A 24,760-nucleotide genomic window follows, 5' to 3' on the forward strand; every position below is an offset into this window, starting at 1 on the left:
ACATGTTTTCGTCTTTAGTATCACTTTAGTTGGTTTGGTTGGGGTCACATTTGAGTCAGGTGTGAATTGATGTTTAGCTTTTCTTTTTTTTTTTTCAGCCATAAGTTAAACACAGAATCCAGCAGATATTCCTTTTCAAATGAAGTCTAACACATGCATTTTACAGCTCTAAGTGAAAATTCTCTGCTTAACACTCTTAGTGATGCAGTCAATCCTAACGTGTGATGTAATCGGTAAATGCCGCAGGCTGAGCAGATCTGGCAACTCCACTGACTCTTTTACATCGACGCTGATGCGGCTCTGTGACTACATCTGCCGCCAGCTTAGAGGAAAAACAACATCAGTATTTGTAGTTTTGTGTTCACTTCAGTGAGGTTGGAACAAAAGCGTTACAGTGGTATTGACTGCATGCTTTCCGTGCTCACTCTTTTCACTTCCACCATTGACACCACAACAAAAACCTACCAGGATGCAAAGAATTCCCATCCACTCAGCTCTAATTTACTGGATTTCTGCCTGTTGTCGTGGTACATGTAGTTCTAACCAGAACATCATGCTCTAACTCAAGGGCTTTGGTGAATATGTGACTCGCAGTCACAAGTGTACGAGTCATGAGGCCCGCCACATGGATGAATAATCACAACTTGTTTTCTGTATTTCTTCTGTCTGCGCTGTCTGTGCTCGCTCTCTCATTGAAAGCATGAGCTCTCAATTATCCAGACCAGACACATGATCTCTCTGCGAAAATCTCAGAGGAGGACCAGTCATCGTATTATGTTTCGCTCACAGCTCAGTCATTCGAGCAGCGTGGTAGTGGAGCTACAAAAACACAATCAATCGGTGTAGTATGATACAGTCATAAATACTTTACCTTTGACCTTTATATTATTGGCTGTAGTAAATTGGAGAGTATCAGATGACTGTGAGGTTATTGATCATTAATAACAGATTATAAACTATCATATTCCATAGACAACAACTGCCAGGATCGATAAACCAATATCCACACAGGAAAACAGGCGCTTATGAAGAAATACTCAACCGGTCATCAGAACAAATGTTACCTCTATATAATTCTGCAAACCACAGATCTGTAGAATCTAAGCAAGATTTGTCTTTGAATGATCTATCCTCAGTACTCAGTGTGTGATTTGGATGGATGGAGAATACACAAAATCCAAGAGAGTGGAGTTTACATCCCAAAATGCCTGGATATGGATGTAGATAATATCAGTGCCTGTGGAGTAAAAGTATGTTTCAGATTAACATTCCTACAGTCACCTACTGTATGTCCATGTTTAGTCTTTTCCTGACAGTTCCTCATAATTTTGGTCAATGGACTGGAGTTGGACGGTGAGGGGGGCAGTGGCGGCACCAGGATTTTAAAAGTGGGGGGGCAACTAGAGGGCAAAGAAAATGTTGGGGGGGCGGACAAAAAATTTATGCGCATAGCGTGAAATTAACGTTTTGCACTTTAGTGGCTGCAATAGATAGATAGATAGATAGATAGATAGATAGATAGATAGATAGATAGATAGATAGATAGATAGATAGATAGATAGATAGATAATGTATAGCCTATCCGTTACACTTTATATAGAGGGCAATTTTAGGTAAAATCAGGTAATACTTAATTAATTCAAGGTATTTGTTAAAAACTACAGCATGAACAACTCAGACTTTCTGTTATGATTTTTTAATAGGTACAATCTACTTTCACATATTTCTCCAGTGGGGCTTTGGACAGTGACCAGCTGGCCTTTGAGAGAACCCTCTAAAGATGTGTGCATGGAAGGGGGGGGGACTGTCTGCCTGGTTGTATTATAAGTGTATCAAAATGTGTTATGTACGCTTTCATTGAGGGATTTTTAATATTTCTTTGTTGCCCAAATTTTCCCAAAGATTTGCCCAAATCTTGGGGGGGGGCAAAGGTTGTGACTTACCCCCATGCCCCCCCCCCCCCCCCCCCCTTGGTGTCACCACTGGAGGGTGGAGGGGGGGGGTCCAAAAATCCAGAACCAAGTATTTGTTTGTTACCTCCACCAAGAAGGTTATGTTTTTCTCAGTGTTGGTTTGTCTGTCTGTCTGTCTGTCTGTCTGTTTGTGTGCAAGATAACTCAAAAAGTCATGGATGGATTTGGATGAAATTTTCAGGAAATGTTGATACTGGCACAAGGAACAAATGATTAAATTTTGATGGTGATCGGGGGTGGGGGTGGGGGGGCACTGATCTGCCTTGGCGGAGGTCTGTGCTCTTCAAGTGCTTTTCTAGCTTTTTTTTTTACTCAATAACAGAGAATACTTTGGAGCTTACATTATTTCTAAGTTTTATTACTGGTCCGGCCCACTTTAGATCATATTAGGCTGTATATGGCCCCTGAACTAAAATGAGTTTGACACCCCTGTGCTAAATGAAGACATATCTTCTGTGTTGTGACATGCACCCATGTTAAAATATGAATAAGTCAAAGTGGTTATTATGCTCCTGGACAGCAGTACTTATCTTTTTTTTTTTTTTTAGATCCAAATTGCTTTTCCTTTAAAGCAGGTGTTACAAAGCCATGCTTTTAAAACACAGTGTATGACATTTGCTTTGTGCTTTGGAGAGATCAGTACCCACAGGCAAAGTGGTTCATGTCACTTCACAAAGCTTGGGTACTCTAAGAGCAACCATTTGGGAATAAATCTTGTGAAACACTAAAAAAAATGCCTCAGAGTTTTTGGTTAATTGGGGTTAATGTGAGTATTTCTGCAAGAAATTAACCGCACTGTTCAATTAAGCTGCTCGAATCACAAGAGTAGGGTAAAGAGAATTTATTTAGCTGATCAGACACCTTAAATGCAATGCAATTACATAACATGCAGGATACATAAACAGCATGTGGGCCTGAGGCTGTTCAACTAATAACAAGGCTACGTTCACGTCAACAGACATCCACTCTAACCGGCATTCTTCAGCCACACTGATGAGTACACGTGATTATGAAATCCACATTTCATCACTCAGTGGCTGCACCCTCCTTATCCTGATGATAATTATAAAGAGAATTACATACAGGCGGCACATGTCATTAGGGGGTGCAGTAAAAGAAAAGTAAAGGAGGTGGAGGTGGGGGTTACACACAGAGGCCCACTGACTTTTGCATCTTTTTAAGTGTCGGTAATAAAACCCAGTCACCACCTCCTGAGGAACTTCCAGCCAATGGGAACACATTGAACAAACTTTTATGTGGCCTCAGAAAATGTTTGAGCATCCTCTGCAGCGCTGGCCTCAGTCAGTCCTCAACATGCGCAGGTAGGACTGACTTCAGGGGGGAATTTCAGATCTGCTGCTGCTTCTGTTCCTGCGTCTCATCCCTGTGCACCACATCGCCAAGCCTGTCCGGAGGGGTGTGAAACATGGCCTTCCACAGCGCTGATCTGACCAGGTAAACGCCTCATGTTGAATATCTGTCATGGCTACTCATTACAAGCTCCAGTTGGTGACACATTTTCAGACTAGGTTTTCACTAATAATGGCTCAGAGTTCATTTATTTTGACCTGTCCATTCGGGTGGGCCAACAATCATGGTAAAAAATAAAGTCTCAGATAACCTCAGTTAGAACCCTGCATTAGGTTTTGGCATTCAAAAGATGATTTAGGAAAAAATTTGGAAGAAAAAGGAGATGTTTTAGAGCAGGGGTGTCAAACATGCAGCCCGGGGGCCAAATCCGGCCCGTGAGATGAATTTGTGAAATGCAAAAATTACACTGAAAATATGAATCATTTTAGTTCAGGCTCCACATTCAGACCAATTCAATCTCAAGTGGGTCAGACCAGTAAAATACGATTATAATAACCTGTAAATAATGCCAACTCAAATATTTTCCCTTTGTAAATGTAAACATTTTTATGTAATTTTACTGTATTTATACAAAAACAAACTATCATTTCTCATAAAAAAAGAATAACCTGAACAAATATGAACCTGAGATGTCTTAAATGCAATTTTACCAATATTCTGTCTGTTATTAAATGTTTTGTGTATTTGTAGATCCGCTTTGATTTGTAAGTTATAATGTACATGTGTAAATGATAAACTGAAGCATAAAACTGTTAAAATTGCAGTTATTTTTCTTAAGAAATTTCAGTTTGTTTCTGTTATTCACATTGTTTTAAAGGATAGTTTGTAGATGTAAACATTTTTATAATGTAAGTTTACTTTTTTCATTCTAAAACATGGAGAAAAGTTTGGAGTTGACATTGTCTGTATATTATTATGTTCTTATTTTACTGGTTGGGCCCACTGCAGATCAAATTTGTCTTAATGTGGTCCCTAAACTAAAATGGGTTTGACACTCCTGTTTTAGAGGTTGGACAGGCTGGCATTCTGTGACTCCAGTGTGACACAAGAGCAGAAGCAGCTGATGGTTCACAACATGATGGAAAATGAAGGTTCTTTGGGTTCCACTAAAGCGTTGGGATGCCCTTAATCCATCAGATTATGAAGGGAAGCAGATCAGTGATTTTGTCTCCACCAGCACCATGCATTTATTTGAAACTTTGGATCTGCCACAAACATTCTTCAGAATTCCTCCAGAAGACTGGGCTGATGATGCAGACTTTCAGAAGGCTGATAAAATTGTGCATTCCAGAAAAGCTGTTGAAAGAGGGGTGAAGCTTATTCAAGACGTCAACTGTAGCCGAACAAAAAATGAAGATCACAAACAGTACTGGCTCCAAGTTGTCAAAGAACACAGGAACATTTTTTGTAATTTCAATAAAGCAACAGTGGTTGCTGGACTTTCTAAGTAACATTTTTATGTGAGTTGCAGTTTGATTTTGAGAATAAAATTACACATTATTCTAATATGCCTTATTCATTTGGCTAGTTATGTTATAGTATATAGAGCAATCTTCATGTGTCTTGTGCAACCTCTAAATATTAATTAATTTGCATAAAATTTGGACCAAAGTAATTTGGCCAGATATGGAACCAAATGCAGGGTTCTAATCCAGAGAATCTTAAAAAAAATGTTTTGGACCACCCTACTGTCTGTGAACTTTAGCTTCAAATCGCATGTATCTGTCTCCATTTGAAAGGACTCATACATCTTTGTTCCCTACATCAGGCTCACATGACATTCTATATACTACATCTGATGTTAAGAGGTTAACATCCCATTACAGGTACCTGGAAACACATTTAAGTATTAGTCTTAGGCCATGAAGGACACACTGACTCTGGATGTTCATTTTCAAGTCAAATCTAACAACTGACATGTAGCCTATTTAACTTTTTTTTTTGTCATAACCATAAAACCAAGTGAAATTGTCATGAAAATGATGGCTGTGAAAGGGTTAAACCTATTTTACTGCAAATTTTGATCTGTGTATTTAGTTTAATTTAGTTTATTAGGGACACTATTAGCTACAGCTATAATTCCTGGGCTCTAACACATTAAAATAACTCAATTAAATTAAAAAACGTAAGAAAATTTAGTGCAATTTTAACAATATTATTTCTCAACTTATCATTTCTACATGTGCATGATGGATCAGATCTACAAAGACACTAAACACTGAGGAACAAGCAGAAAAGAGTTCAAATTGGGCTGAATTTTCTTTAGACATTTCAGGTTGTTCATATTTGTTCAGGTTATTCACATTTTATTGTTACAGGATAGTTTGTGAATGTAAATATTTTCATAATTTAATGTTATTTTTTGCACTAAAACAAAGAAAGAAATTAAGTTGTTAATTCTAGATTTTTTTTTGGCTTAATTCAAGAATTTTTTACTTAATTGAAGATTTTTTTTTTGGCATAATTCAAGATTATTTTTAACTTAATTGAAGATTTTTTTTGCTTAATTGAAATTTTTTTTACTAAATTGAAGTTTTTTTTGTTTAATTCATGATTTTTTTTACTTAATTGAAGACTTTTTTGGCTTAATTGGAGATTTTTTTTTTACTTAAATGAAGATTTTTTTTGGCTTAATTCAAGATTTTTTGCTAAATTTGAGATTTTTTTTTTTTGCTTAATTGAAGATTTTTTTTTTACTTAATTGAAGATTTTTTTTTGGCTTATTTCAAGATTTTTTTCCTTAATTCAAGCTTAATTTTTTTTTGCTTAATTCAATTCAAGACTGTGGAATTTTTGCACTTGGCAAAAACATCCCAGGGGCTGAACTGGACCCTTTGGCGGGCTGCATTTGGCCCCCGGGCCGAATGTTTGACACCCCTGATCTAAATGATATAATAGTCTATAGATTTTAATATTTCATTTCCATTATATACTACATATAACATATTTATTCATGCCCATTCTAAATATTCTGTTTTCTTTAAGTACTAATATACTGCATTTTACTACTATGTCTGATATACTAAAACATATTTAATGTATATCCTTTCAAAATACTCCATGTGTGCATGACATGGGACTTGAAAAACACATGGTAACCATATAATGTTTCATATAATTAGAAATAACATGTAACAAATAAATGAATACAAATGCAAATAAAGCAAGTAGCCCTAACCCTCAGCATTTCTTGAAAAGGTCAAGTTAAAAGGTCAGACATGGGAGCTCCTATTTATTTCCTCTTTTCACTCATGATAAATCTCAGCCTTATGGATGTAATAAGATCTGGATCTGAGCTCAGATTACAGAAGCTCCCCATTTGTCCAGGATGGAGATTGAACCATAATCATAATCTGGTCTGCAGAAGCATATTTGTAGCCTATAAACCTTTATCGCGTGACATGTCAACAATTTCAGTCCGAAAGAAAAAGTCTTTCAAGATAAATAGCAAGGTTATGATATGTTTCCACTCTGGTTTTTTATCAGGGGGCTTCTGTGAAACTTGGGTTCATTTTTGTACCTGGTATTTTTTCAGTGTTTTAGACCCAATAATAAAAGACATATTTAGACATATTTCCCCTCAGGATGTACCTAATGATGACCTCAGATAAATGCAAAAACATTATACTCTTTCTCTGAGCAATCCCAAAATTTAGGAATTTTTAATAAAATATTGTGACCAAAATTGGGACAGGAAAAGCTACCTAGGTGTCAGTGCATTTGCATTTCTGGAAAACATGGCTGTAAATGGTCTTATATACCACTATAAATAAAGACACTGTGTTAAATGTGTCGATCTTAGTGGTTTTTCTAATCCAGACATGGAGGTTTTTCATGAATCGGCAGCCTCATTCCACGTTTCGCGTGTAACCCTTTGTGTCCACTCGAGTTACATGCAGAACCTGCCCTTTTAAACACAAATAAATCATGAGTGATTTTGGAACAGTGGCTATTTTTTGTGAAACACTCTGCCTTGAATAATTAGTTCGATTCCCAAAATGTATCTGTGAGAGAATAAAGACATATTCTAAAAAAATAGTAGCATGCAATTTTCGTGTCCTTTTTACTGAGTTACATGCAGATTTTTGTATAAAAAATAATATTAAAAAAATATAAAAATGTGTTTTATCTTTTATCTCAGTAGATATTTATTTTAAAAATAGACCCAAAGTGTTTCCAAACTTGCTTCATAACATTAGTCTACATCTGGTTTAAATTTTTAGCCCCTATGTCCTGTTTTTAGGGACCAGTTTCATAGACGCACCCATGTGGAATCGACAGTCTCATCATTTGTAAAGACACCTCAAAGCCTCTGTCCATTTATTTTCTGCTACAGTGAACTTCAACATCCATTTTGGGTAATTAAGACCAATGAGAGAGTGGAAGACATGCCAGGAGTGTTGGCACATTTGGTGGGAACATAAGGGAAATCACTACATGGGTGGCAGGGGAATCCCATCAAATGTTGATGAATGGCAGGAATTACCGTACATGACGTGCCATTACCTAATTGACATGACTGATGTGTTACAAAGCTTAGGAAATGTACTGGAAATATATTTTGGGAATTTTTTATGCTACGATGTGAACTTGGTTATTACTGAGCGTTAACATCAGTATCTGTGTGGACATACATGTGTGTTTGTATACTCCACCAAGGATCTCAGCAGGTTTCTAACACACACTGTATTTACAATAAATGTGCTTTTTTTTCCACGGTTGACAGGGAACTCTAGAACAGTCAAATTTTTTACAAGACTTCGGCTCCAAACCTGACACTACTGCAGCCGTCACTGTCGAATTCCATCAATCTTCAGCTGCCGTTTTGTCATTACCAACAGTGACAACGTACCCCTGTGGATTTCTTTGCATGATACGAAAAAAGACAGAAGCACCAACTGTTTTATGAAGTTTAGCATCTTCATCTTAAATGTTAGAAGGGAAAACTCAAAGATAATTTGAGCTTTCACAGATACAGAATAAGAGAGTAAAAATAGCTCAGTTTGACCTTGAACAAAGTCACACTTCTCAAAGCAGGAGTTAGTTTATACAGAATGTGTTGCATAATAGAAATGTTTTTAACACATTATATATAATAAAATATGAACTTAAGTGAGTGCTCAGCCTAAATGCATACCAGTAGTACAGACAAAATGATTTAAAAGATCTAAATTTACTAACGACTAAATATATGATAATAATATTTAGACATTGCTGACAACATTAAGTAATAGGAAAATACATATTTAATGCAGTGCATTGCATGGGTGACTGTGACCCTGATTAAAATACAGTTCACATTTAGTTTTTCTTTTCTATATTAAACTAGTCTTTCCAATATTCCTAAGAAGCAGTGAGGTGTTATTTGCTTTGTCAGCTCTCTTACAGGACGCTCTTTACTTGGGATGCACCGATACTGATACGAGTATCGGGCATCGGCTCCGATACTCAGTGTGTGTACTCGTACTCGTAAAAGATATCTGATACAAATGCACCGATACCACTTACGGCCATGTGACATTCACAGTTCAGTGCAGCAGGTACGCGGTGGAGGAATAATGTGTGGGGAGTGTGAAGAGTGTGGAGGTTTTTCAAAATAAATGACGGTGATAAAAAGTAACGCTGACTGCAAGTAACGTTACAGACACAGACAGATACGGACACAGCGTTCTGTCCGTCCTCTGCGTACATTCCATCTGTTTTCCAGGTGATGCCGGATGTGTAAACAGAATGAGAATACCAGCGGGAGTACGGAGCGGTGCGGACCGCCGCCAACAGAAGTGAAAATGAAACTTCTCAGTCATTTCTCTTTTCTCTTCCTGCTGAAGCTAAGCTGTTAAACCTTACCAGTGAAAACTCTGCAATATTAGTATCACATTAGTGTTACCTCTGTCGTCTCCATGTTTGTTATTACTGACTTTCTTCTTCTTCTCAAAAAATTTTACTCTTCTTCGTGGTATTTGTCCATTATGGTTAATTCAGAGCGGCGCCCCCTGGTGGATTAATTGAGAAACGCTCATTCCAACACATTAAATGTCAGTAGCAGCACTTTGTTCCAGTCAGACTAATGACGATAATAAAGCACATTTACAAAAGGAACTAAGAACTGGAATGGGATTATTAAGTACTCGTATCGGTACTCGATATCAGCAAGTACTCAAATGTAAGTACTCATACTCGGTCTGAAAAAAAGTGGTATCGGTGCATCCCTACTCTTTACATTTAAGTACATACTATCAGTTTGTGTTGCTGATGGGGGTTGGAAGAAAAGACTGATATCAATGTTATGTTTGTTAAATTTGCTGCTGCTTTGTGGACACCGAGCTTAACTTTCGACAAACACAGTAGCTAATAGTGGCCCAAATCTGACACATTTTATAACTGTACGTATCATGTTAGATTAGTCCTTGGCTTCATCTGTGATTTTTAATTTGTGTCTTTACTTGAACACATGATTGGGACTCATCTTCTTATCTAACTTTCAGCAGAAAGAATCAAAGAAAATGTCAGACTTTTCCTTTAATACCAAGTATGTAGGCTGAAATTGAAGGCTTTAGCAGCAGAAGCTTCCCTCCCTCAACCTGTAGTTGCATCAGTCTAATGCAGATGGATTGGCAGTGACGGCAGAGCGTCCCTGAGGGGCTCTGAGAATGCTCCTTAAACTTGAAGGGCATAATGTTAGAGCACTAACACCTCCTCCAAGAAGACCTTGCTGACTTGGCCATTAGTCATTTCTCTGACAATCCACTAACACACATGCATGTAAACTCCTCAAACACACACACACACACACCTACACACACACACACACACACACACACACACACACACACACACACACACACACACACACACACACACACACAAGATGAGCAGAGGTAGAGTCCGGTTATGTCCTCACCACCTCAGATACTTTATTCATCTGTGGTAGATTTGAGACGACTGTGGATACAGAAAAAAGGACGTATATTAAGTTGGCTTTAAGCTAAAGGATGCTAACTTAAACAGTGGGATAGTGCAAGCTAAGTGTGGACAAAATGCACTCCTTTGTGGACAAATTTAACGCAAAATCGCTTGAAAAACATGTATGGTAGTTGACACTGTTATGTATCATCCACTGTCAGCACTACTTACATCAGGGGTCTCAAACATGTGGCCTGGGGGCCAATTGCGGCCCGCCAAGGGTTCCAATCTGGCCTGTGCGATGAATTAGCAAAGTGCAAAAATTCCACAGTGGTGAATTGAATTAAGCAAAAAAAAAAAAAAAAAAATTTGCTTGAACTGAGGAAAAAATGTTGAATTAAGCAAAAAATCTTGAATTAAGTAAAAAAAAAAAAAAAAATCTTTAACTAAGCAAAAAAAATATCTTAAATTTAGCAAAAAAATCTTGAATTAAGCAAAAAATCTTGAATTAACAACTTCAAATTTTCATCTTTGTTTTAGTGCAAAAAATAACATGAAATTAAGAAAATATTTACATTTACAAACTATCCTATAACAATAAAATGTGAATAAACTGAACAAATATGAACAACATGAAATGTCTAAAGAAAATTAAGCACAATTTTAACAATTTCCTGCCTGTTACTAAATGTTAGTGTCTTTGTAGATCTGATCCATAATGCACGTGTACAAATGATAAGTTGAGGCATAATATTGTTAAATTTGCACTTATTTTTCTAAAGAAATTTCATTTTTTTCAGGTTATTCACATCTTTTTTGTTTAGATAGTTTATAAAAGTAAGTATTTTCATAATTTAATGTTTTTTTTTTTCTTTACACGAAAACAAAGACAAAAATTTGGAGTTGTGATTATTTATATGTTATTCTGTTATTATTTGACTGCTCCGGCTCACTGGAGATCAAATTGGACTGAATGTGTCCCCTGAGGGAAAATGAGTTTGAGACCCTGACTTACATGTATGCATGAATATAGGCTTAAAGACAATACAAACCCCAGATCTAGACCGTTATTATATTGAAGATCTGGTACATTCCAGATTATGTTAGCATGTTTGTGTTAACTGTTGATTTGTTATTGTTTGGGAACAACAGTTTATTTGGCTAAAAATCCTTTTTTGGGTACGGAGGCTGGTGCACACCTAAAAAGTCTTCAGGGTACAGGTGTGTAGGAACATGGTACGAGTGAAGAAGAAAACAGGTATCCCCCACACTGTCCATTACACTTGCCAAAAACTTTAAGTTGAATGGACAGTGTGTGGGATACCTTTTTTTCTTCTTCACTAAAAATAATGTAAAAAAAAGTGACAGGTGTGACAAAGTTAGCCAGGTAGCTTAGCTAGTTGGCTAATCAACAAACTAATCATTTAGTGTAGAGGAAGCTAAAGTAGGCTAATGTGTGCCAGTGAAAAGTTACTTAACTTGTTTTACTTTCTAGGTGTTTTACTGAGCTTCTTCATTAGCATGCAGACAAACAGACTAAAAAAATATAGATTTAACTACTGGAAATAAAACTGTTTAGCATAAAACTGTGAAATTAAACTCTTAAAGAAATGGCTAATGCAGCTCTACTTGCTAGAAGCTAGCTAGCCCATGTAGAAATTCTGGAACATAATGAAGAATACTGCATTCCAGTCCACCTGTAACTCGTATTTTTCCAACTTTCTACTGGTGAAAATGCTCTGGAATGTCAGTCAAACCTGTGACTTCCCACCCGTGAACTCGTACTAGATCCATGTACTCCCACCTCCGAGTTCTGACATCACATAGCAATGGCGGTCCCCATGGATGCAGTGTTTATGCTGATTGTTTATTAAAACAAGGTACTGCTCTGATATTATTTATCTGCAAATGTTCTGCATAATCAGCAGCGACTCTAGCGTTAGCTAGTTTTCAGTCCAATGAGTGCAAGAATAAATTAATACCAAATACGTATCCAAATATACAAATAGCATAAAAGGTATAACAGCTTCTCTTGCCTTATGCGTCGTTTTTCCTCCTGTTTCCCTCAAATAAGCAAAGAACAAACACCTTTGGCGATAGAAATGATTGTAAATGAGCCTAACGTACGGTCCTAGCTCCCACAATTCCTTGTGCTCAGACAGTTTGGTTTGACTTGCCTGGAACGCTACAAAGTCACAAGTCGTGGTTTGAAGTCGTGACTTACGGGCTCAAAAAATGGCTTGGAATGCAGCATTAGTCCAGCTCACTACACTAATTCCATCTTATTAAAGTGTTCTGAAAATGATAAAAACTCATTATGAGAGCTTCATATGTGTAGTTCTACCTGAACACCAGAACAATACTCCACCTATGTTTTATGTTGGCAAATATATGATCTACAGTTAACATAATTTGTAATATTTCAAGTATTTGAGGATTTAATTATCAGTAAAGTGTATATCATACAAAAGAATCTACAAAGGAATGGACTGGTCATTGATTACATTGACCTTGAAGCCACTCAGTGCATTAAAGATGACAATAAACATTACAAAGCCAGTCTTGAAATGACTGTGTTCACTATTTTTAGGCTGTAAAATAGCTTGTGTGTTTGCATAAAATGTGATCAGTCAAGGCACATTTAGGAATGCATGTTAAAACCAGTTTGAACAGGGCTTAACCACTAGGTAGATGTAGGTCAGGGGTTCGGACCATAAAAATGAACTGTTGTCATTGGACGCAAAATTAGTTATAGCCTCTGAGTTCAGGATGGAAAAACAAACTGTACAATTTCATTAAAAATCGCAGCTTTTCTTAGTGTTGGATCCGATAATGGACCACGATAAGCTAGGTATATTTCATGTGGAGTTTTTCATCAAACTACAATACTTTGATACTTACGTTTCTGGGAATATTTCCTTTGTGGTTGCCTATAAATTCCGATAAATTTTACAACAGATTTGGCTCAGTTGGCTTTACAGTCTGTGCAGTATAAGACACTGGTTTACCTCCAAAGAACTTAATCCAGTTTCCAATAGAGCATATGCACAGTATTTACCAAACATATTAAAATGACCTCTGTGCTCCATTAGATTCTATGAGTGTCTCGCTCTAATCTAAACCACAAAGCAAACACTTAGAACAGTGGACATGTTCTTTGGACTAAACTGGAGAACCAGCAGAGGTCACCTGCTTTGTGTTTGTGTCATCACTGTCATGTTTTATTGATGAAAACCCAAAGAAAGTGAATAAAACCTGTGGATTTTCTCTACCATTCCTGCACAGAAAACAACCATGGCATGTCCTGATGTCCGTGTACTCACCTGTCTGCTTGGCCCTGCTGTCCCTCCTCCTTGCTCCGGTACTTGGACGTAAGTCACCCACAGTGAAATGTACACATCACAAAACCATTGTACCGTGTCATAATGGTGAATGTGTTTGTCCTGTAAACACTGACAAAGAGCCTTGGTTAATGTTGAAGCCCACACACATGTTGACTATTGCCAGGTCATTCTTGTTATCAGTACTCACAAAGCAAAAGCCAGAAATTGCAGGGTCACTGTATGTTTGGGTCACTGGATTTTCTTTTCTGAAGCAAAAGAAAATCTTGTGGTTTATTGATTTTTGTTTTAAAATAGAAGAATTACACCTGTCGGCAAAATTGTGGGGCTCACTTGGGGAACCATACCCACATATTTTTGTTCCACTACTGTTAAGAATAAATTGTTCATGTCTCTTTGCTCGAATATTTATCTGTGTTACTTATGGGTTAATTGTAAACGTTGTACTGCTCACTCAGTCAGAGTTGCTTTTAACAATGCATTCCGTATTATACACGGTTTTTATCGTAGCTGTAGTGCTAGTGGTATGTTCTGTTTTAATAATGTTCGCTCTTATTACGAGATGTTACAGAAAGCAATTTTGAATTTTATGCTGCGTTTAAGTCACTCTAGAAATGTTGTGATTTTTGCAATTGTTAACTCTGACTTTTATGCTGATTCTACACTCATTAAATGTTATTGAAGATAGGGTGTGTGCATGTGTGTTGTTTTTATATTTATAACCCTTTTTATTATAATTTTTTTAATGTTTATTATACTCTATGGACTGTAACTATTTACATGTGTACACAAATAAATAAATGAAAAAAATATTCTGGACGTGTCCTCAGATCAGACCTTTCTGGGATGATATATTTGCTGCTGTGAACACAGTTTTCAACCAAACATTTTCTAAAGATTTAAAGTTTGCTATTTTAGGTGTAATCCCAGAAAGTTTAGAGGGAAATAACCAAACATACCTCTTGCGAATTTGACTAACGGCAGCCATTAAATGCATCACTATCCAGTGGTTGAAACCTGAACCTCCCACATGTAACATTTGGACTGAGAAAGTGAGGGACATCTATCAGATGGAGCAAATTAAATATATACTTAGAATTCAGGCAGAGCTGTTTAGAAAGAGATGGAGTCCCATGATTAAGCTTTTAATGCAATAAGAATTCAGAAGTGGTTGTATACACGTGTGTTTTTTTATCATTCATGTTTCATTTGTGATTAATTGTAATCAATATCTACTGCAGATATACTTTTTATTTCATGTTTGCCATATGGGGATGCTTGATTAGATATGTAAATGTGTGTAAAATATCTTGTACATTTGTACGAGCAAAACTAAATAAAAAATTAAGTAAAAAAAAAAAAAAAAAAATAGACGATTTACAATTGAATTTCAAGATGGATAACCCAAATTGGAAAAAAAAAAAAAAAAAAAAAAAAAAAAACGGATTGGTTTTTGTGATCTCTTTCTACACTGCAAAAATCTAAATCTTACCAAGTGTATTTTTCTCATTTCTGGTCAAAATATCTCATCACACTTAAAATAAAACAGAATCACCTAAAGAGTAACTTGTAAGTGAGACATAAGAACTTAGTTTTAGACAATAGATCTAGAAAATCTTAGATAATTTTCATTTATTCCATTGGCAGATTTTTTTGCTTAATTTTTTTTTTTTTTTGCTTAATTCAAGCAAAAAAAAAAAAAATCTGCCAATGAAACAAGTGAAAATTATCTTGGTAAGATTTCTTGAAATAAGATTTTCAAGATCTATTGTCTAAAACTAAGTTCTTATATCTCACTGAAAAGTTACTCTTTAGGTGATTCTGTCTTATTTTAAGTGTGATGGGATATTTTGACTAGAAATGAAAAAAATACACTTGGTAAGATTTTGATTTTGGCAGCGTAATAACAAAAAAGAAAGTTACTACCTGACAGAAATGGAAAAATAGACCAAAAACACCTGTTTTTTTATCTTCTGAGACCAGATGTTATCATTTTAAAAAAAAAGAGCGCTAATGCCTAGGTCACAAATTTTCTTACGATCGATGGGCTTGTACAAAATCTGGACAGTGTAGACATACTCCCTCCACGAATGTCTACGAACTCCAGATTTTGTGCGAACTGGAAGACTCGGCTTATCTGTTTTAACGCTGAAAAAGAAAAACGCCTTGAAATTCAATTTTTCTATTTTAAAACAACAATCAGTTAACCACTAGCTTTTGTTTTGTTTGTGAAAAGAAAATCCAATTACCAAAAGGTGACCATAGCAGACACACTGTGCTGGTTTGTGTCGTAGGATTAAATCAGATTAAATGTCCCCCCCGATAATCACAACAACAAGGCCGTTCTCTGCACTTGTCTGGGGACGCAATGAGTCCGACATGAACACGCCGTGGCTGCCAGGTAGAAAAGGTGCGCTGCTTCCTGAACATGTGCTACTGCATGTGACGCCTTAATTGCGGTTCATCTCTCGCTCGTTGCACTAATGACTTGCTTTCTGAGCGTAATGCCGCGGCAGGCAGTAACTTTAACAACTTGAGGCCCACATGCACAGTCAGATAAGTGTTTAGTGGTAGTAAATATGGGATTATAAATACCGTCTCACCACTTTATCTCATTTCTCAGCAGTTATGTGGGTTCGGGGAACGGCTTCCAGATGTGCTGTGTTCTAGCAGCTCGGTGTAAATGAGCTGACTCAGGTTACTGACTGGGGAGCCCCTCCGGCACCGTCACTGACCTTGTTTAATGGAGTTTTTTAGGAGGCTTTTCCCCTTCAGGACCAAGTCAAGCAAGTCAAGGGTAGCGACCTCTTCTGGCAAAGCTTAGAATTTACCTTTTCTTTGCCTTATTTTCTGCAGAACAGGGGTGTCAAACTCATTTTCTTCCCAATTTAATCTGAAATGGGCTGGACCAGTAAAATAATAGCATGATAACCAATAAATACTGACAACTACAAATCGTTTTAGTGCAAAAAATAATGTTCAATTATGCCAATATTTACATTTACAAACTATCCAAACAAAAAGGATGTGAATAATCTGAAAAAAACAGAATTTGTTAAGAAATATAAGTACAATTTTATCAATATTATGCTGCGATTTATCATTAATACATATGCACAAAACATTTAGTAACAGGCAGAAAATTGTTAAAATTGCGCTTAATTTTCTTCATTTCGTCATTTTGTTCAAGTTATTCACATGTTATTGCTAATGTAAACATTTTCATAATTTAATGTTTATCGCACTAAATCAAAGAGAAAAAAAATGGTGTTGTCATTATTTATAGGTTATTATGATGTTATTTTTGAGTTTGATGCCCTAACTTGCACTTTGCAAATTAATCCCAGGGGCCGGATTGGAACCTTTGGCGGGCCGGTTTTGGCCCCCGGGCCGCATGTTTGACACCTGTGCTGTAGAACAACTCAGAAAGTGGACACTAACCACAGTTCAGCCAAAAGGGAAAAAGTCAGTCTATTATTATATCTCCCCACTAAAGTAATACATACATCAGTTTAATGGCTGTTTGATCCAGTCTTCAGACTTGCAGCCACAGATCTGATCATATACTGATCTGCTTCACTCATTGACCTTTCAGAATTGGACCAAAGGACATTTTTCTACTCTGCTACTTGCACATGGAATATGTTGCTAAAAGACTGGAAACTGACGGAATTGATCTACTTGAATGTTTTCAACCCTTTCATGCGCAAATTATGAGAACCTTAATCAAAATTTTTTCCTGAGTGTTTTTATTCCTCTTTAGGCATGAAAAAAACAATGCGACTGAAAAATTTCTTCTGAAAAATAAAAATAAATAAATAAATAAAATAAAAATAATTTAAAAAATTTAAAAAATACATTAAAAAAATAATAATGAAAAAAAAAAAAATTCTTATGAACCTGTTTTTCATGAAGTTGCAAAAATGTCCACTCAGCTGGACACCACACGTTTAACTTTTGATGCACAGAAACATGTATTTACTGATAAATTGTGTGAAAACTATGGGGACGGCTTGTGATTCTGGGGGTTTATGATCAGGAGAGATCTACATAATGTTACCAGTTCATGTCAGAAAAGATATGTAGTGTCTTCAAACTTTAATAAAGATATGTGTAAAAAAACAAACAAACAAAACAAAACAAAAAAACAACGAAAAGAACAACAAAATCCATGAATATACAAGAGAACAGCTGTAGAATAGCTGTCCACTGTAGTGACCACTATGCATGAAAGGGTTAAATCCAAACTCAAAATGCTAGAGACTAACTCAGTGACTTGCACTTGTTTTTCATAGTTTAAATGTTGTAACTGTGGGTTGTATTTCATGCTGCCTCTTGGTCAGGACTCCCTTGAAAAAGACTTTCTTAATCTCAATGGGATCTTTTTTCCCGGTTCAATAAAGATTAAATAAAATAATAATTAAAAAAGAAAAAAAAAAAAATCATGTCTAACTTGCTTAGTCTGGACTTTCGGAAGTTTATCCAAACTAGATGTCCTATGGGTCACTTTGAACCATATTTTTGTTTTTTTTGGGTGATTCATGTAGATTTTTGGGCTCACACAAAAGAAGGAAAACAACCAAAAGAAGGAGAATGGGACCTATATTTTAATAAAAATATAAAATTTCAAGCTACTAACTTTGCTTAACTGTCAGCAAAGAATTTTCTTTTGCTCCAGAACGAGTCACTCAAACGAAAAAGGCAACAATTTGCTAACTATTAAATACATTGGCATCAGACACGTCTATAAACCAATCATTTTACTGGGAGACGAAGCCCATTTAGGTAAATCTAATTGGAACAAAAGGACATATTTAAAAAAAATAAAATAAAAAGACATTAACCTTGGTTTGACCTCTCTGATGTAGAAAGGCACTTATCCAACAAAGACCCTAAAACAATCAAAAGCCTGTTAATAACTTTACAAACCTTAGTCCCAGTAGTAGATTTCAGTAATTCTAGTAAAATGCAGTTGCTCAGCTTTATAGCAACATCAGATATGTATTTTTTGGATGTTAAGAGGCTTCATAGTGATCGTGGAAACACTGTTATTTTCTGGAACACTGATTCATCATTAAAACCAGTAGAGTTTGACAAATGAGTGCTTTATTTATTCATTCATTCATTTATTTATTTATTTTGCATTCAGCTAATTATATATTTTGCTGAAAGTCACTTTTACTTCAGTTTTCTTTGTTTTGATATTAAAACCTTTAAATGTACTTTGAGCCTTTATGGACATCTTCATGATTAGTGAATTAAATGTAGGAACACACCTGATTTTTACTGAAAATTTTAAAATGTAGATGAAGATATTATCATACACGGTTATAAATCACTTAAGATTAAACATTTGTAAGTCACCGCAACAGTTCTAGGTCTTTAAGGCATAATTACAATGAAAACTTTAGCAGACATTGTTTTGTAACATCACAAGTCAAAAGACACCCAACCACAACTCTCAAATTAAAGATTATGCTGAGGAATACTAATGGTAAAAGCGAAAATATAATAGTTGAATGTTCTGTCGGTTATATTTTTTCTCCAAACAAGTCTTCCATCTTTATAAATCACACAAACATAAATAAGACAGTAAGCGGATCAGCTGCCGTATTGACCTTCTGAAATATTTCAGATGACTTATGGCTTTGGCTTAAAGTCATGCAGCTCCAGACTGTGGATTAATCAACATTATGTTTCCATCACTGTTGACATATTCAGATCAATAGGGGTGTCTGAGCTGTCTGCATTATAAATCTCAGTGTTTGCACTTTGCAATAAGTATGTGTGAATATGTGAATGTTTTAGCGCATCAAAAATTCACTGCGGCACATTGTGACGTTAATGCACTCCGTCATTAAAGACCTTGTGTTTCCCTTGAATCTGTCTCCTGGAATATTCAGGCTGGAGTAAAGTGACCCATCAAACTGAGACAAGCCTAAAAAGATTAGTGTTTTGATTTTTTAATTTATTTTTGTCTTATCAGAACTAGACCTCAACCGATTGGATGGAGATACCGTCTGCCCACCGATGAGAAGCGGACAAGACGACCTTCCAGGTGAAACACTCTTCAGTCGTTGTGTTCAAAGACGAGTGAAAGCAGCAGCCGAAGCAGTCAGTCATCAAAACCACAAACCTAAGTCATGAAAATCCCTCAGAGAGAAAATAGACTATCCAAAGGAAGGTGGTACGTTTAATTAGTTGAACAGGGTGGGCTGCCCGATGCCTCAAGACACTCTTAGATTTCCAATGAGCCAAATAAAATGTTCCACTTGAGCCTTACAAAATTTTAGTTGGAACACTTCAAAACTCAGCAAGATTGTAATTGCTCACCGCTGCCCTGTATGAAGCACTTCACTCCTTCACCACATCCACGCACATTGAGCCTTGTGGTTTCATGAAGCGATGCCTGTTTCATTAAAGTAGCTGACATCAGGTGGGCTCTGCCTTGACTAAGCTGCCAAAAATGTTCCTTCCTCAGCCACAATAACATCCAGTTGACAACAGTTTGTGCCGATGAAAGAAGCTTTTTGTTTACTTCCTCCTGGATGTGGCACTTGCAGCAGTTAGCAGAAATTCAGCCAAGGTGTCTGGAAAGCAGGGGCGCTGCTACCAATTGTGGGGCCCATTAAAGCTAAACATTGTGGGACCTTTCATAAAATTCAGTATCTTGTCGATCTGGGTGGGGGGGTTCCATACATATACTTATACGTATGTAAGTAATCTTTTATACTTATACAGCGGATCTTACACAAAATTTTCACACCTTCTAGCCTGTATCCACTTGACCCCCTCCTCCGCTCTACTGGCACCCCACAAATGCTGGGCCCTATGAATTTGTCATGTTTACCCCCCCAACTGGCACCCCAGCTTGAAAATCTTAAAAAGCATGGAATTTTGTGCGAAAGTCTTAATAAAGTATGGAAAGAAGTTTCCTTCATAGTTGAATTTTAGAGTATGTACAAAGGCACAGAATCTTGTACGATAAGAGATACACGAGGAAAACATAAAAAACTATTTATGATTTCACTAACCAGTCGGTACTGGAATGATTCTAGTGAAACTTGCTTATGTGATATCCATGCACTTATCCACTTATCCATGCACATATCCATTTCATATGTTTTGAAAACATAATTTACTTTGAATTATGCATTTATTCATTCATACATTCATTAAAATGAACTTTTCTACAACACATAACAGGTACAATTTCAACCAAAAAAGTAGGCACACAAGCATAAAAGTACATAAACTCAAGGTCTTGGGGAAAATGTCTGGAATTTTTATTTGGATGAAGAGCAAACACCCTGTCAACCAAATCTCTGAGGATTTGCAATTTTGTGTATCTGATGAAGGAAAATCCCAAAATCTTACCAATCACTTGTGAATTTACAGTGAGAAATATACATATGCAGTACTTAAGTCACCCCCTCAGGTCTGGGTGTGAAGATATAGACTTGTGACATGTAAATGTGTCATATTTGCAAAGAAAAAATGCTGAAGAAATGAAAAAGTAACAGACTGTCCTACTCGAAAGCAAGGCTAAACTGTTTTGTGCCTTATCTGAAAGCTGCCTGTCGGCTTTACTGAATAATTCAGAATAATTCAGCCAATGTTTTCTGACTTTCAATTATTTCTGCAATTTCTTTGCAAAAACAGAGAAAAAAAAACTAAAAACACAGTAACATGCATTGTAATTATTGGGAAATGCTGCTGTGAGGACTGGTGTATTACAAGTTGTAACTAGAAGCACTCGGAGAGCGCAGACCTCCGCCAAGGCTGATCAGTGCCCCCCCCCCCCCCCCGATCACCACCAAAATTGAATCATTTCTTCCTTATCCCATTTCCAACAAACCCTGAAAATTTCATCCAAATCTGTCCATAACTTTTTGAGTTATGTTGCACACTAACGGACAAACAAACAAACAGACAAACAAACCCTGACAAAAACATAACCTCCTTGGCGGAGGTAATTAAAAAGGAAATTGTGAACTGAGAAAATAGAATATCATAATATTATATTATTATGTAATCTTTCACAACAAAAGTTATTTATTTATTTATTTATTTATTAGGATCCCCATTAGCTGATGCAGTACATCAGCTACTCTTCCTGGGGTCCTCCCAGGTTATTGGTAGTATTGGTAGTAAGTGTTTATGTTTATGTTTATGTTTATGCATTTGGCAGACACTTTTTCCAAAGCGACTTACAGGGGAAAACCAATCAAATCACTCAGTCAATCAAATTTTATTTATATAGCGCCAGATCACAAAAAAGTTATCTCATGACACTTTATATATAGAGTTGGTCAAAACTAGACTCTAAGCCAAATTTACAGAAACCCAACAGAATCCTACACGAAATGCATCAATGGAAATATATATTCCCCTGAATGAAATGGAAATATTTCAGGAAAGGACATGCTTTCTAAATTTGTATTTAACCCATAAAGACCCAAACATTCACTGGTGTCCAGAACCATCTACTGATTTAAACTGTTTAATACCTGTTGATCCACTAATCCTATCAACATGTGTAAATAATTGTAAAATACAGTTTGTCATCTTTTCATGGTCATCAGATATGACCCATTTGGACGTTCAGAGGCTCCGTAATGAACATGGAAACACCGGCATCTTCTACAACATTGATTCACCAGTAACACCCATGGAGTTGGATCAGTAACAGTGGATGGACACACTTGTTTTATGTTCAGTTACTGATATATTTGACTGAAAAAACAAAAACACTTCTTCTCAAGTTTCCTCCATTTTTTTTTTAATATAATAACCATCACCTTTAATCTGAGCTTTTATGAACTTCTACATGATCAGTGAATTAATTAGGAACATACATGATTGTCACTGAAAACAACCCAAAATACAGATGATGATATTATAATAAATGGTGATGAATCACTTAAAAAAGGTTAGATCCAGAGAAAAATTCATTTGGGAACTGACATAAATGTAGCACTGGGTCTTTATGGGTTCAGTAGGATACTATCCTTAGGTAAAAATACATTCCACCGCTGCCACATCAGCTGCTATTTACACTATTTTATAACAAGAACCAGTTATACTCTCAAACTGTATCGTACATCAGATTATGTCCACCTATTAAATTAATAACACATGTGCCCTGTGTAGGTTTTGATCTGATCACCCAGTTCCAGCTGGATGTGATCCCTCTGAAAGGTGTGCGTAAAGTGGACGGCTCCACCCCCCTCCAGGTGGCGTACCGCCTCGACCGAGAGGCCAACTTCCAAATTCCAACCATGTAAGTACAGAAAATACACAGATACAGACACACACGATGGTCGGAGAGCAGCTGATGCAGGTGTTGTATTATTACAGGTCCGACACAGATGTTACTGCATGTAGGGCAGCGTATAATTGTTGAAGAAAAACATGTCTGAGCCTATTTCAGATCTCTGTAGAAACAAAGGCGGCGTGAAGGTATTTTTGTGTTTGTGACTGAGCGTCCTTCAACCATCATATTTTGGTAATCGAAGAGAAAGACATATATCATTGTATTTATTAGCAGTGTGCATCCTGTAGAGTTTTATCATGGTTTGTAACTAAAATTTTACAAAAGTAACATGGCTGCATCAACATGTTTCATGTCCTGGGGCAAGAATGGGATGTGGGCCCTTGTGAGCCCCCACCCCACCAACCTCTTTCCATTCATTACCTCCACTTCAAGGCGGAAACAGAAATGTATTTAATAGTATACAGTTTGGAAAACAATTTGACGCTGTTTTGTAACAGCTTTCATTAGCCATTGATTTTGCTAAATGCAAGTGGTTTGAGTTTACCCTGATTAGGGATTAGAATCGATAAAAATTCAACAATTCCAATTCCATTATTGATTTTGCTTATCGATCCGATTCCTTATTGATTCTCTTATCGATTCTCATTGGGTGAGGAAATTAAAGAGTACAAACAGGTGTGTTTGCATTAACTGTCTTTTATATTTCCACCTCTACACAGAAAATATAAAATATAACATATACAGTATGTACAAATAATAATAACAGATGATGCCGGGCCTGGTTTGGGGGGGGGGGGGGGGGGCGTACTGTGAAAGTGAAAGATGCATTACTAATTCCTCTATTGCCGCATTTCTACTACGTGGAACCGGTTCGACTCTGCTCGTTTCCTGTTGTTGTGCACCTCATTTCCTTTCCCCTACCTTCAGAAACTTGTATTTGAGGAGGTACGATATTTGTTGCCCACACCGGAACTTGGGCCCGGATGATGGTTTGGTGTTCACTCTGCTGCTACATTCACAAGCATCGCTAAGTAGCGTATCATATATGTAACATTCCTGTAAAGGATTCACATGCTGTGGACAAATGTTTGAACATATTGGACCCACCCTTTTAAGACATGGAAGCTTTGCAAGCGTTGTAAGTGGACCTGGTGTCATCTTTTTAGAGGGTTTCTACCTCAACACCATGTTAGCTACGTTCTGACCACAACAATGCAGCATACGCGTGATGTCACCGCGCAGGCGCAATGAAGGCGGAATCGATGAGCAAAATCGTTAAGCAGGCAGGCAAACGATTCCAAGGAATCGAACTACTGGGATTCGGTTCTCAAAAAGAACCAGTTTTCGATTCCCATCCCTAACCCTGATGCACTGATGTACAGGTGTATTTACAGGTGCAGTAAAGCTGAACCCCCGGTCTTATGGCATCGGTTAATGTTCAGTGCATTAAAAACTAGAAGCACTCGGAGAGCGCAGACCTCCGCCAAGGCTGATCAGTGGCCCCCCCTGTGGGCCCCCCCATGCCAAGGAGGTTATGTTTTTGCCAGGGTTTGTTTGTTTGTTTGTCTGTCTGTCTGTCTGTTTGTTTGTCTGTCCGTTAGTGTGCAACATAACTCAAAAAGTTATGGACAGATTTTGATGAAATTTTCAGGGTTTGTTGGAAATGGGCCCTCCCGTGGGCCCCCCCACCCCCGATCACCACCAAAATTTAATCATTTCTTCCTTGTCCCATTTCCAACAAACCCTGAAAATTTCATTCAAATCTGTCCATAACTTTTTGAGTTATGTTGCACACTAACGGACAGACAAACAAACAGACAGACAGACAAACAAACAAACAAACCCTGGCAAAAACATAACCTCCTTGGCGGAGGTAATAAAGAAGGCAGAACTTA

The 24,760-nt window shown here is 36.9% G+C and overlaps 1 protein-coding gene across 1 annotated transcript in view; it reads left to right on the plus strand.

Moving 5' to 3' along the window:
* Nucleotides 1-3,317: 3,317 nt before the first annotated feature.
* The window catches only part of col9a1c (collagen, type IX, alpha 1c), a 52,591-nt gene continuing 31,148 nt past the window's right edge, over nt 3,318-24,760 (plus strand). The window contains exons 1-4 of the mRNA XM_030147333.1: nt 3,318-3,428; nt 13,533-13,618; nt 19,575-19,646; nt 22,742-22,871. Coding sequence (XP_030003193.1) covers nt 3,400-3,428; nt 13,533-13,618; nt 19,575-19,646; nt 22,742-22,871 — 317 coding nt within the window. The 5' untranslated portion in view covers nt 3,318-3,399. The remainder of the gene's footprint in view (nt 3,429-13,532; nt 13,619-19,574; nt 19,647-22,741; nt 22,872-24,760) is intronic.

The sequence above is a fragment of the Sphaeramia orbicularis genome, chromosome 11, assembly GCF_902148855.1.
Source record: "Sphaeramia orbicularis chromosome 11, fSphaOr1.1, whole genome shotgun sequence".
In the NCBI taxonomy this organism is placed as follows: domain Eukaryota; kingdom Metazoa; phylum Chordata; class Actinopteri; order Kurtiformes; family Apogonidae; genus Sphaeramia; species Sphaeramia orbicularis.